Source organism: Chenopodium quinoa, unplaced genomic scaffold, assembly GCF_001683475.1.
Source record: "Chenopodium quinoa cultivar QQ74 unplaced genomic scaffold, ASM168347v1, whole genome shotgun sequence".
Lineage (NCBI taxonomy): Eukaryota > Viridiplantae > Streptophyta > Magnoliopsida > Caryophyllales > Amaranthaceae > Chenopodium > Chenopodium quinoa.
This window is the reverse complement of record NW_018744593.1, coordinates 3,547,193-3,559,793: the sequence shown is the minus strand read 5'-3', so window position 1 is coordinate 3,559,793 and position 12,601 is coordinate 3,547,193. Positions and strand designations below refer to the sequence as shown.

The 12,601-nt window shown below is 43.3% G+C and overlaps 1 protein-coding gene across 1 annotated transcript; it reads right to left on the bottom strand.

The window, feature by feature from the left end:
- Positions 1–7,836: 7,836 nt before the first annotated feature.
- LOC110699824 lies at positions 7,837–10,407 on the bottom strand. Its single transcript, XM_021877335.1, has 4 exons — positions 10,202–10,407; positions 8,826–10,086; positions 8,259–8,420; positions 7,837–7,860 (listed from the first exon to the last, which is right to left on the bottom strand). The coding sequence occupies exons 1-4, from the start codon at positions 10,405–10,407 to the stop codon at positions 7,837–7,839; spliced, it is 1,653 nt and encodes a 550-aa protein (XP_021733027.1).
- Between the last annotated feature and the right edge of the window lie 2,194 nt (positions 10,408–12,601).

Genomic DNA, 12,601 nt, shown 5'->3' with positions numbered 1-12,601 from the left:
CTATAATTATTGCTCCATATTAACCTCCCTTTTTTTTTTTTTTTTGGTGTAATAATCCTAATTAGAGAATATTATAAATTGGTCCACGTCTACAAATAAAACAAAAGGAAGATATTTTTGCCCGTTATTATGAGATATTATTTTATTTTTGAAAGAACGACCAATTACTATGATTAAATCCATATGTTTTAGGCTTTAAGCAATTAATATTCCATTCAAAGTAATAATCCTAATTAGATAATGTTTGGGTTCAATTCAGTCAACCTAATTGGGCGGTCCAAATGATTTAATTACAAAAGCCCAAAAGCAAGGCTCAACTCTCCTAAGCATGCTAAGTCAGCCAAGTCCAGTCTGGATGGCAAGCCCATCTGACTTCAAGGGCCCAATCCTCCTCTATTGAGCAAAGGTATAAAAGCCATCAATTGTCTCCTCTTACATTCATTCACATTAAGCCTCAAGCAATTAATTCTCTTGCATAGCTTATTCCCTCTACACACTAAACTGACTTTAGCATCGGAGGGACCTTCCTCGGCAACCACCCGCGAGGCTAGTTTACGTGTGTTTTGTTGTGCAGGAAATCCTCGACCCATTCATCAATTGGTCCGAGATCAGTCTTCTCCCTTGAAAAGGGCCTGCTGAAGGTCCTATTGATTTCATACTGAAACAATTTGGCGCCGTTTGTGGGGAAGATACACAAAATTAAGCCAAAAAAAAACTTCCAACCAATCTTAGCACAAGCATGACTAAGAGCGATAAAAACGCCAAGAGTGCTAAGAAAAACAACTCTTCCTCTTCGAGGTGAGAGCTAATTACGGTGAGAGTAAATCCACCCAGTCCACCATCATCAGAACCTTCTTCTTCTTCAAAAGCTCCCTCTTCCCCGGAAAGGGCAGCATTGGAGAAGTCTCCATCGCAGCACATTTCCCAGTCGACAAGCTCGTCTCGGCCGAATCAATCAACTGCGAAAAGTCCTCCTCCACAAAGCTTACATTGTCATTCTCAACCGAGAACAACCCCCCAAACGGGGCCCCTCTACGGAGGAAATGGCGAGGGCTGTCGCGGTCTTCATGGATTTCATGAAGGCTCAAGCAGACAACTTTCCACCACCTCGTGATCACTCACCTCTTCCGCCAAGAAACCTTAGAAGGAGGATTGGCCAAGAGGTTAGTGGACGGACTCCTTCCTTTAAGGAGCTAGGGGACGAGCGCGAGGAGGACCGAGCGGGAACGGAAAAGGAACCCTCAATTCTTTGACGATTCCAGAACCCGGGACTCCAAGAGCTACAAGAGCAGCAACTCCACCTCTGCATGGCGAGAACCTGCTCGCCTAAACGTCCATGAACGTCTAGGCTCAAGGGAGGTGAGCGTGCATAGTCGCCTCACTTACCCAGAGGGAACCGAGCCCTACCCTGAATTGTTTCAGCTGAGGACGAAAACCACTTCCACCTCTCTAAGAGAGAGAAGCGAGGTCCCAACGGCTAGACGTAAAGGGAAGGCCGTAATGGTCCCAACAAGTTCACCCTTCCAAAGCTGGATATTGGAAGAGCATGTGTCGACGGTGAAAATCCCGGCATATATCACTTACGACGGTACTTCTGACCCGAAGGACCACATTGCCTCTTACGAGGGGCACATGTACATTAACCCCAGGTCCGAAGCAACCTGGTGTAAGTACTTCCCAACCACTCTCAAGGGGGTGGCTCAAGGTTGGATCACCAAGGGGGTGAAAGAAGGGTCTATAACCAGTTAGAAAGATCTTTCCAACAAATTCAAGAGCAAGTTTTCTACGGGAAACCGCCGAGAGAAAACGACTGCAGAGCTGATGGGTCTGCAGCAAGGGGAGGACGAAAGCCTCCGAGACTATTTGACTCGTTTCAGCAACGAGTCGTCCAGAATTACAAGTCTGGACCAAGGGCTAGCCGTTTTCTCATTGCGAAATGTCTTGCAAGCTGGAAGGTTCCTTGACTTCATGGTCATGCATCCCCCGTAGACCTTAAAGGAAGCTTTGGACGCCTTGGATAAATATATCCGAGCTGAAGAATGGAACAAGACAAAATCCCAGTCCCAATCTGTGGCTGGAAAAGCAAAAGGATAATTGTCCGAAGGCCAAGGGCCAAGGAAAGGGAAGGTGAAAGCCTCAGAACTGTCCTCAACACCTGAGCCGAAGAAAGACAAGGCTCCCTATACAGGGAGATATGATTCTTACACCCTCCTCACTCTTCCTCGTGCCAAAATCTACAGCACGACCACGGACGAGGGGAGGTTCAAGAAACCAAGGCCACTCCAACCGTGGCATTAGCAAAAGGGCAAGGACCGATGGTGTGAGTTCTATGAATCTACAGGACATTGCACCGAGGATTGCCTCCATCTGAAAGATCAGATCAAGGATTTGGTCCAAAAGGGGTACTTGAAAAAATATATCGCGGATTGCCGCGAGGAAAAAAGAGCCGAAAAGGATCCTTGGCAAGATCTTGATTTCTCTTGGGAAAAAGACAAGTCACAAGGCAAAGAAACGCCTGATATCCTTGTCATTTCTGGGGGAACCTCTCGGAATACACTGAAACGACACTTGAGGGGCTTGACCCATCAAGTGAACCATGCTGAAATCCGAGCACCCCAGTCTCCGGTGCCGAACATTCTGTTCACAGCCAAAGACTTCCAGGGGGTGGTATACCCCCATGATGACCCGTTGGTAATTATGACGGACATTGCAAACCACAACGTCTGGCGAACTCTCGTCGACGATGGTAGCGGGAAGAATATCCTCTTCGAGGAGCATTCGACCGGCTGATATTGGAGGCCAAGCACCTGACTCCAGTACCCTTCCCGGTATCTGGATTCAATGGCTCTTCATCATATCTTGATGGGAAGATTCTTCTTCATGTCGCCATCGGCAAAGGCTGAGCAGCACGGAACATCATGGCCGAATTTTTGGTCGTAGATGTCCCATCTGTGTACAACGTGATCATGGGGAGACCCCTCATTCACAATATTCAAGGCTGTTGGGTTATAGGCGGCAGCTTAAGTATAGCCAACCTAGTAGTGGTCGAGTACCTCTGTTTGCCAAAAAACAGGCGGACTGCTCATACCTTTTAGGTTCTGTACTAGGTTGGTTGAGTGACTATGAGTAAACCTTGGGGTTACCCAGTCTCCGTCACTCGAGTTTGAGTAGTAGAAGAATCAGGCGGCTTAGGCCGGCTGACCCCCTTTATTCGCCAAGTTTTGCTTGGCTATTAACTCAAATTGCGCCAAAATGTTTCGGCATGGTTTTACAAGACTTGATGGATTTTCCAAGTTTAATGGGGACAGGCCGTCTGTTCCTGTGAACGAGACTCCTAAACGAGGTAGCTACGCCTGTGTTGGTTGCAAGCGGTAACTTAGATCTAGTAGGAATAGTGGTCGAGAGCCCCTGTTTGCCAAAAAACAGGTGAACCTCTCGTACCTTTTAGGTTCCGTACTAGGGAGAGCGACTGGTTAACCTTGAGGTTAGTCAATCACCGTCACTTTGGTTTGAGTAGTAGAGGAATCAGGCGGCTTAGGCCGACTGACCCCCTTGATTCGCCAAGTTTTGCTTGGTTAATAACTCAAAGGGTGCCGATTGTCAACCTAGTAGGAAGAGTGGTTGAGTACCTCTGTTTGCCAAAAAACAGGCGGACTTCTATACCTTTTGGGTTCCATACTAGTTGAAAGGAATGGTGTCCTTCCAACAAGTGTATTATTCCGATAGAGGGTTCAGAATTATTACAGAGCTAATTCTTCAGTAAGGTCAAGTGATCGGAATGCCTAGGTGGAGGCCGCTTCCGATCAGTAATATCGAGGTATAATTGATATTACAGCTTAATCTTAACTGAACCCTTCGGGTCGAACCCAATCGAATCTCCGATCCGAGACGGCGAATTAATCCGAAAGGATTTTATGAGTCGACAGCGTTTTACGAATACAGACGTCGGAAATCGAGCCTAGGGCGTCGAGACTGAACGTCGCAAAATCACAATCGACAAGTTTGAGCGTAGACATAGCTAGGCTAGGCTAGCTCATCGCAAGCCTAGGTGCACCATGTGTGTGCTAGGCTGGTGTGCCTCAGTCGTATGCAACCAAAAATATCACAACTAAGCTAACTGCAAATAAACGTAGTTAGGGGAGTCGAGTTCGAATCCACAGGGAAAAAGGGACTAATAACTGCAAACCTCAGTGGAATTACTCTAGGAACGTAGTAATCTAAGTAACAAGGGGGTTTTGACAAGCAATGGTGACAATTAAACTAAATCAGAACAATGAACATAAATAGTATGCAATCAATGAGAATAACGGTCTTGGTTATGCGAAATCCACAATTGAACATACAAATTGATCATAGAAGCCTCTTCAATCAAACACTATTGAACACCTTGTTGTAGAATTCTAAATTCTAAATTCTCATAAGCTAGTTAGAAATAGCAAAGCGCTCCTTTCTAACCCTTTCTAATGTATAATTTAAGACAAGCGCTCTAAATCATCCACAAGAAGAACATAAACGGAGAAATCAACACGGATTGAATAAATTAACACAAGCGGTCTAATTTCTTCAATAATATTATTCCCTCTTTAAGTTATCAATCAAAAGCATGCATTCATAACCCAAAGTTGCTACTTTGGAAAGATTAATTAGATGCAAGCGAATCTAACAATTCTAACCTAGCAATTGATTAAAGCAAATCATGAAATAATTCAAAGGAATAATAAACATTCAATAGATAATAAAGAGAAGAGAAATCTCACAATTCGTAGCCAAAAGCTTCAATCTTTAACCAAGAATCCGGAAGATTAAGCTTCCATGGATTCTAATTCAAAAACAAAGATTTCTGAAATTTGCCAAGAACCCTAGAAAACTTTTACTTCTCTCTAACTTAATTCTCACTAATTTACTTCTTCTAACTCTTCATAAAAATAGACTATATATATGTTTCCATACTTAAGATAACATAAAACAATAATAAAAATAATAAATAAATACAAAACACGAGCCAAGACAAAGCAAACTACTGAAAAATAACCAAAACAGGCCCCAAAATCTGGAAGACCCGCTGCCAGCTTCTCGGGACCCGCTGGCAGCGGCTAAAGAAGCAAAACACTTCGTCCTCTCTGGCTGACCCGCTGCCAGAGGCTCTGGCCAGCTGCCAGCGGCCCTGGCAGCGGTTCTGCTGTCTTCTGCTGTCTTCTTTGCTCTTTCTTCTAGCTTTGCTTCACCTTTACTCAAGCTTTCTCCCTTGCTCTTCCAAGCTCCATCACGCTTCTCAAATCACGAGCTAAGGTCCATACTCTATAATCCTCCTCATTAGTTCCCGAACTCACTCACTAACACCTATAAATCCCGGCTTTTGCACACAAGTGAGATCACCGCCCGAAACTCACAAAAGCTATTAAAAACTCATGCACAACATCAAAACACACCCTAAAACTCTTCTCTCAACCCTTGATAAGACGACTTATTAAATTCCCCCATACTTGAACCTTTACTCGCCCTCGAGTAAACTTAGAGAATAGAACACATCTCCCCATTAAGGTTCAAAACAGAAGATGGCGGAACCGAACAAGCTCTACGCATTCAAACTCAAGAAGACATCCTAGAAACCACCAACTAACCGCCTTCTCACTTCACAAACTCCCTTTTTCATTTTTTTTACATTCAACTCATCCCCCAAAACCAACCTAGAACAACAAGCACATAGCCAAGAGCATAGATATTCTCAACTATCCTACCACACGAAACTTTTGATAAAATTGGGCAAACAAGACTCAACTAAACCAAAAGTCCACAAAAAAAAACACTCCCACACTCAAAAGTCAAGAAAAATAACTCTAGCTTTCTAAGCATGATCAACACTTCTCCCGAACTTCAACTATCTCCCGAAAACATCAAGATGAGACCTACCCGACACCTCCATATTTCTCCTCCCCTTATGACACCGACTCCGGCAAATAGATGCGCAAATTCACGAATTTTTCTCTCTCTTCTCTCATTTTGCCTAGGAGCCCTTTCGGGTTTTCATCCTAGCCTCTCATCTTTTTCCAAATCTCACTTTCTCACCCACTCATTAGCCACTTTTTTGCTTAGGTCGCCCTTTCGGGTTTTCAACCTAACCGGGCCCCCATTTTTGCCTAAGCCGCCTTTTCAGGTTTTCGGCTTAGCGGGTTTCTTTTTCCTTTTCTTTCTTTTTTTTTCAATTTTTTTTCTTTTTTCTTTTTCTTTTTGCATTTTTTTTTTTCATCGAACCACAATTAAGATAGTTATACAAAACATGAAATCAAGATAACTATACAAAATTTCAAAAATATGCAATGAAAAGCTTCCCCCCCTACTTAAATGAGGCATTGTCCTCGATGCAAGAACAACTACAATGAAAACAAAAGTAAGGGAAAAGGAAGAAAATCTTTACCATCTCAATGAGAGGGACCTCCAGAGCCAGAAGAGCCGGCAGCACCCCGAGAAGCACGCCTCTCGGAACGACGCAAAGCACGGGATGCCAGGTGATCCATGAACGCCTCAGTTGGGGGCTCATACTGTGGATATTGAGCGGTATAAAACCGACTCATGCTTCTCTGATATGCAAGCAGCTCTTGCATCCCATCGCACACCTCCTCTAGTCTATCATCTACATCAGCCCTCCAGTGAGGCCAATCATCGTGCTGCACTCCAGCAGCATCCTCACCCCCATCCTCATTAACAAACTCTCCGCCCATATGAACATCGGGATTCTCCTCTCCCATGTTCTCAATTATTACTTCGGCATCTCCCAAATAGGGGGCAACATCCGGGTCGGGCGCAAGGAAAAAGTCTGTGATGGCAGGGCCATAAGGCAAAGCTCGTCCCTCGGGACGAGGAATTCTCAAATAGTTCAGGCCCTGTGGCCCATATCGCCAGAAATAACTACCGACGACGGGGGAACGCGATAACAAACTAATCTTGACCAGAGTCATGATGTTATAAGTTAGGTACGTCGAATCTACTGGCACAAGATCTGCGGGGGGTGGAACATTTAAATAACAAGCGAGCAGGGAGACCATACCACCCATGCTAATGTGGCCACTTGAATTTGACCGCACTTTCACACAGCTATCTACAAAAATATCGACCCAATTGGGGGTGCCGACACCCTCAGGGGTCATCGCCCACAAATAAGATAATGTAGCCTTGGGAACCTTAGTAGCTTCTCCTTGACATAGTATGGTGGACGAAATAAACCTATGAACGAGTCTAAGGCATGGGTGAGTGATCTTGAAGCTATGATCACCATGAGGGTCAACTTCACAACCAGTTATAGCCCTCCAAAATGTTCGGGACGAGTACGTGCTATAATCACCCCAATGGTTCACCAATGGGGGTGCATCCCAACCAAATGCCATTCGCATATCATCATAAGACACAACATAATTCCTATTATTCAAATTAAAGGATATTTGATCACGTCCTTTAGTAAGAGTTGAAAGGAATTCATAGGTATACCTGACATAGGTGGGGGCGCATTTGGTCATGAAATTCTCCAGACCCACTTTCCGTAGCAAGAGCCGCACTACTTCCTCCATGCCTAGCTCTTGCAAAGCTTCTAAGTCAAAAAACTTGGTGCATTGCACCGTTCGTCGTGGTTGTTGAAGCTTAGTCCATATCCCCTTCTCCTTGGAATTCAACCGCATACCCATGAATCCATCCCCTCGAGGCAATGAAGGTGCCTCACCTTGACTAGAAGAAGCACCTTGCTTCTTGCCCCTTGGGGGTCTTGGTGGAGATGATGCCTTAGACCTCTTGTTATCCCCACCCATGACTCTAATTGTATGCTTGTACCTTTACCTTCACTTTTAATTACGAGAAATTCAACTTGCACAACTGCAAAACCAACTCAATGTCAAACTTGAAATCAAGAGAAAATGGAAAATCTAGGTTGTAATTGTGATGGGAATTGAGGAGTGGATGAAAGGCAAGGACTTGGGAAAGGGAGATTGGTAGGGGATCGGTGCAATTGGAGTAAGGGGATGAAAGAATAGAGAGAAGGAGGAGAAAAGGAGTAAGGGTTTGTGGGAATTGGGGTTTACGAAAGGAGTAATGAAGGTAGGAGTTGGAAAGGGGGAAATAAGGGGGAAAAAAATCGGGGAGGCTGGTGGAGCCGCTGGTAGCGGCTTGAGGCCCGCTGGCAGCGGCTGATACTGATTCCTTTTTTTTTTTTTTTTTTTTTTTTTTTTTTTTTTTGAGGGGGGTGCCGCTGGCAGCGGCTCTGCAGCAGCTACCAGCGGCTGGGACAGAGCCTGGGGTTTTGGGCTGCCTGAAGACCCGCTGGTAGCGGCTGCAGAGCAGCTGCCAGCGGCTTCAGCAGGGAATGTCCCCTTTGGCTCTGTTTCAGCTTGTTTTTGCTGTGTTTCGGGCATAAAAGATGCTCCCGAGGCCTCCACCTACATAGAAACAACAAAAACACTCTTCACATCACAAGAAAAATTAAAAAAAAAAAAAATAAACTACGAAAAGAAATGGGGAAGAGTTTTCGATCGGGTTGCCTCCCGATTAGCGCCTTTGTTTTACGTCGTTGGCTCGACGCAACTCATCCCAATTCGCTACTCGGTTGAAGGCTCATAGAGGTCAATGCACTCTATGTTCTCGGATTTGAAACCATCGAAGTAGGGCTTGAGCCTTTGTCCATTGACCTTGAAGACATTGTCGGTCTCTAGGCTCTGAATTTCTACCGCTCCATGCGGGTAGACTTTCACCACTTGAAATGGACTCTCCCAATGGGAGCGGAGTTTATCAGGACATAATTTGAGTCGGGATTTTTATAGGAGGACTTTTTCACCGACTTTAACCTTCTTCCTAGCAATCATCTTGTCATGCCACAACCTATTCTTTGCTTTGTGGTATAAATGGGACAATTTCTTGCCCGGAATTGCAGACGGACCGATTGTTGAACCTGGTGGTATAGGTGGAAGCTTGGAATGTTCATTCAATTCCCCCACCTTCACCTGCACATTAGTAGGCATAGAGAAATCCAAGCAATCACCAGATACAACATTAGTTATAGGTGTGAGGAACTCATCCCCACGATCATTGTTAGGAACATCATGCACCATTGGATCGACAACATTAAGAGAACATAAAGAATGAGTGTTGACAGGATACTTTATGGAATCATAAATGTTATACCCAATTTCTTTCCCATCAACCTCCATAGTCAAGGAACCGGTAGACACATCGATTTTTGTTTTAGCAGTCTTCAAGAAAGGTCTTCCTAACAAGATGGGGACTGCTTGTTTGTCATGTTCCATGTCAAGCACATAAAAGTCAGCAGGAAAAATCAAACCATCAACCTTAACCAACACATCTTCCACCACCCCCTTAGGATACACATTAGACCTATCCGCTAACTGAATCACTACCCCAGTTCCATGTAAAGGTCCAAGTTTTAAAGATTTAAACAGGGAGTAGGGGATGACATTGATTGATGCACCTAGGTCCAACATAGCTCGGTGCAATGTGGTGTCTCCTATTATAACAGGAACAATAAACATACCAGGATCACCACATTTTTCTGGGATTTTCTTTTGGAAAACCGCAGAAACATGAGCACTCACCTTTACCTTCTCTTTTCCTCCCAACTTATGCTTTCTCTTGATAGTACACAGTTCTTTCATAAACTTAGCAAAACGAGGAATACTTTTAATCACATTCAAGAGGGGAATATTTACCTCACATTTGCTAAAAGTCTCATAAATATCCTTGTCTTTCTCATACCTTCGAGTATCTTGTAAGGCTTCAGGGAAAGGTGGTGTGGGTTCATAAGAGGGAAAAGTTGGTGGATTCGCCACAGCTTCATGTTCTACTTCTTGCTCTTCAGTTCCAATCAAGTCTTTAGCCCTCTTAGTTGCAACTGCAGTTTCTTGCAACTCTTTGCCATTTCTCAATGTTATTGCATTGACCTGTTGCTTAGGATTCAGCTCCGTTTGAGATGGAAGCTTTCCAGAGTCCTTAGCTTCAAGTCGGCTTACTGCACTAGAGATTTGACTAAATTGATTCTCTAGGTTTTGAATACTTGATCTGGTTTTCTTGCTGAAATTGCACCATATTTTGCTGCATAGTAGAAACATTAGAAGTTAATGATCTAATCATTTCTTCAGTTGACATATTATTCGAATTTGAGCTTTGGCCTTGAGGTTTGGGTAATGGTGCCCTATATTGCTGATACTGTTGCTGGCCTTGAGCATTTTGTTGTTGTTGGTTCCCTTGGGAGTTCCCATATCTCAAATTTGGATGATCCCTCCATCCTGGATTGTATGTATTTGAATAGGGATTATATCTTCTCTGAGGACCTTGCCCTTGGAAACCCATTGCATTTGCTTGCTCATTCTGCTCCTCTTGTAATTGAGGACATGCATCAGTGGGATGTCCCATGGAGGTGCATATACCACAAGCATTCAGTTGCTGCGGATTCCTTGATTCACCATGAACTCACGCATCATAGAAGTCAAATCAGCTACTTGACTTTCTAACTCAGACGTATTTGAATTTGCTGCATTCACCCGGCGCGTGGGAGTTCTCTGACTGAATTGCCTAGAATTTTCTGCTAGCTCTGCAATCAGCCTAGTTGCATCTCCTGGAGTCTTATTCACTAGCCCTCCTCCACTTGCTGCATTCACCATCCTCAAGTCATCATCAGTTAGACCTCCATAGAAGTATAGGATGAGGTCTTGATCGGAATACCCATGGTAAGGACAACTAGCACACAATCTCTTAAATCTCTCCCAATACTCATACAAGGATTCATCTTCCTTCTGATCCACATTGCTGATAGCTTTCTTAAAGCTTGCAGAAATAGTGGCTGGGTAGTACTTCTCAAGGAAACACTTCTTCAAATCTGCCCAATTTGTTATGCTACCTGGGGGAAGATAGTAAAACCAATCCTTCGCTGCATCCTTGAGAGAGAAAGGAAATGCTCTCAACTGAATTTGCTCGTCAGTCATCCCAATCGGTTTCATGCTGGTGCATACCACATGAAATTCTGCCAGATGTTTATTCGGATCTTCACCCTTCATGCCATGGAATGCCGGCAATAGATGTATTAGACCAGATTTGATCTCAACATTAGTACCTTCCTCCAATTGCTGATATGCAATGCACAACGGCTGTTGGTTCAAGTTAGGGGCTGTAAGTTCTCTCAGTGTTCGATTTTCTGCCATCACCTCCTCTTCTTGAATGCTGAAAATGTATGTTGATTCACTGGGGCTGTTCTTGCCTCTTTTCGCAACCTGGAAATATTTCTTTCAATTTCTGGATCAAACTGCAAAACTTCTTTGTTAGCAGAAACGGGTACTTATCATACCCTAGAGAACAAACAAAGAGAGTAACTAAGAACAATCCTAAAATAAATTCTACTAAGATAAACAATTATAAAGTAACGCCTAGTTCCCCGGCAACGGCGCCAAAATTTGGTGTGCCTCAGTCGTATGCAACCAAAAATATCACAACTAAGCTAACTGCAAATAAACGTAGTTAGGGAGTCGAGTTCGAATCCACAGGGAAAAAGGGACTAATAACTGCAAACCTCAGTGGAATTACTCTAGGAACGTAGTAATCTAAGTAACAAGGGGGTTTTGACAAGCAATGGTGACAATTAAACTAAATCAGAACAATGAACGTAAATAGTATGCAATCAATGAGAATAACGGTCTTGGTTATGCGAAATCCACAAATTGAACATACAAATTGATCATAGAAGCCTCTTCAATCAAACACTATTGAACACCTTGTTGTAGAATTCTAAATTCTAAATTCTCATAAGCTAGTTAGAAATAGCAAAGCGCTCCTTTCTAACCCTTTCTAATGTATAATTTAAGACAAGAGCTCTAAATCATCCACAAGAAGAACATAAACGGAGAAATCAACAAGGATTGAATAAATTAACACAAGCGGTCTAATTTCTTCAATAATATTATTCCCTCTTTAAGTTATCAATCAAAAGCATGCATTCATAACCCAAAGTTGCTACTTTGGAAAGATTAATTAGATGCAAGCGAATCTAACAATTCTAACCTAGCAATTGATTAAAGCAAATCATGAAATAATTCAAGGAATAATAAACATTCAATAGATAATAAAGAGAAGAGAAATCTCACAATTCGTAGCCAAAAGCTTCAATCTTTAACCAAGAATCCGGAAGATTAAGCTTCCATGGATTCTAATTCAAAAACAAAGATTTCTGAAATTTGCCAAGAACCCTAGAAAAACTTTTACTTCTCTCTAACTTAATTCTCACTAATTTACTTCTTCTAACTCTTCATAAAAATAGACTATATATATGTTTCCATACTTAAGATAACATAAAAATATTAATAAAAATAATAAATAAATACAAAACACGAGCCAAGACAAAGCAAACTACTGAAAAATAACCAAAACAGGCCCCGAAATCTGGAAGATCCGCTGCCAGCTGCTCGGACCCGCTGCAGCGGCTAAAGCAGCAAAACACTTCGTCCTCTCTGGCTGACCCGCTGCCAGCGGCTCTGGCCAGCTGCCAGCGGCCGTGCAGCGGTTCTGCTGTCTTCTTTGCTCTTTCTTCTAGCTTTGCTTCACCTTTACTCAAGCTTTC

Bases quoted from the DNA above. Each gene is read 5' to 3' on its own strand.
- LOC110699824 (XM_021877335.1), bottom strand. From the start codon at position 10,407: ATGGGACATCCCACTGATGCATGTCCTCAATTACAAGAGGAGCAGAAT. The intron at 10,087-10,201 runs GTATCAGCAATA...TCTACTATGCAG, and splicing joins AATGCTCAAGGCCAGCAACA to CAAAATATGGTGCAATTTCA. The intron at 8,421-8,825 runs GTTAAAGTCGGT...GTTTCTATGTAG, and splicing joins AGATGATTGCTAGGAAGAAG to GTGGAGGCCTCGGGAGCATC.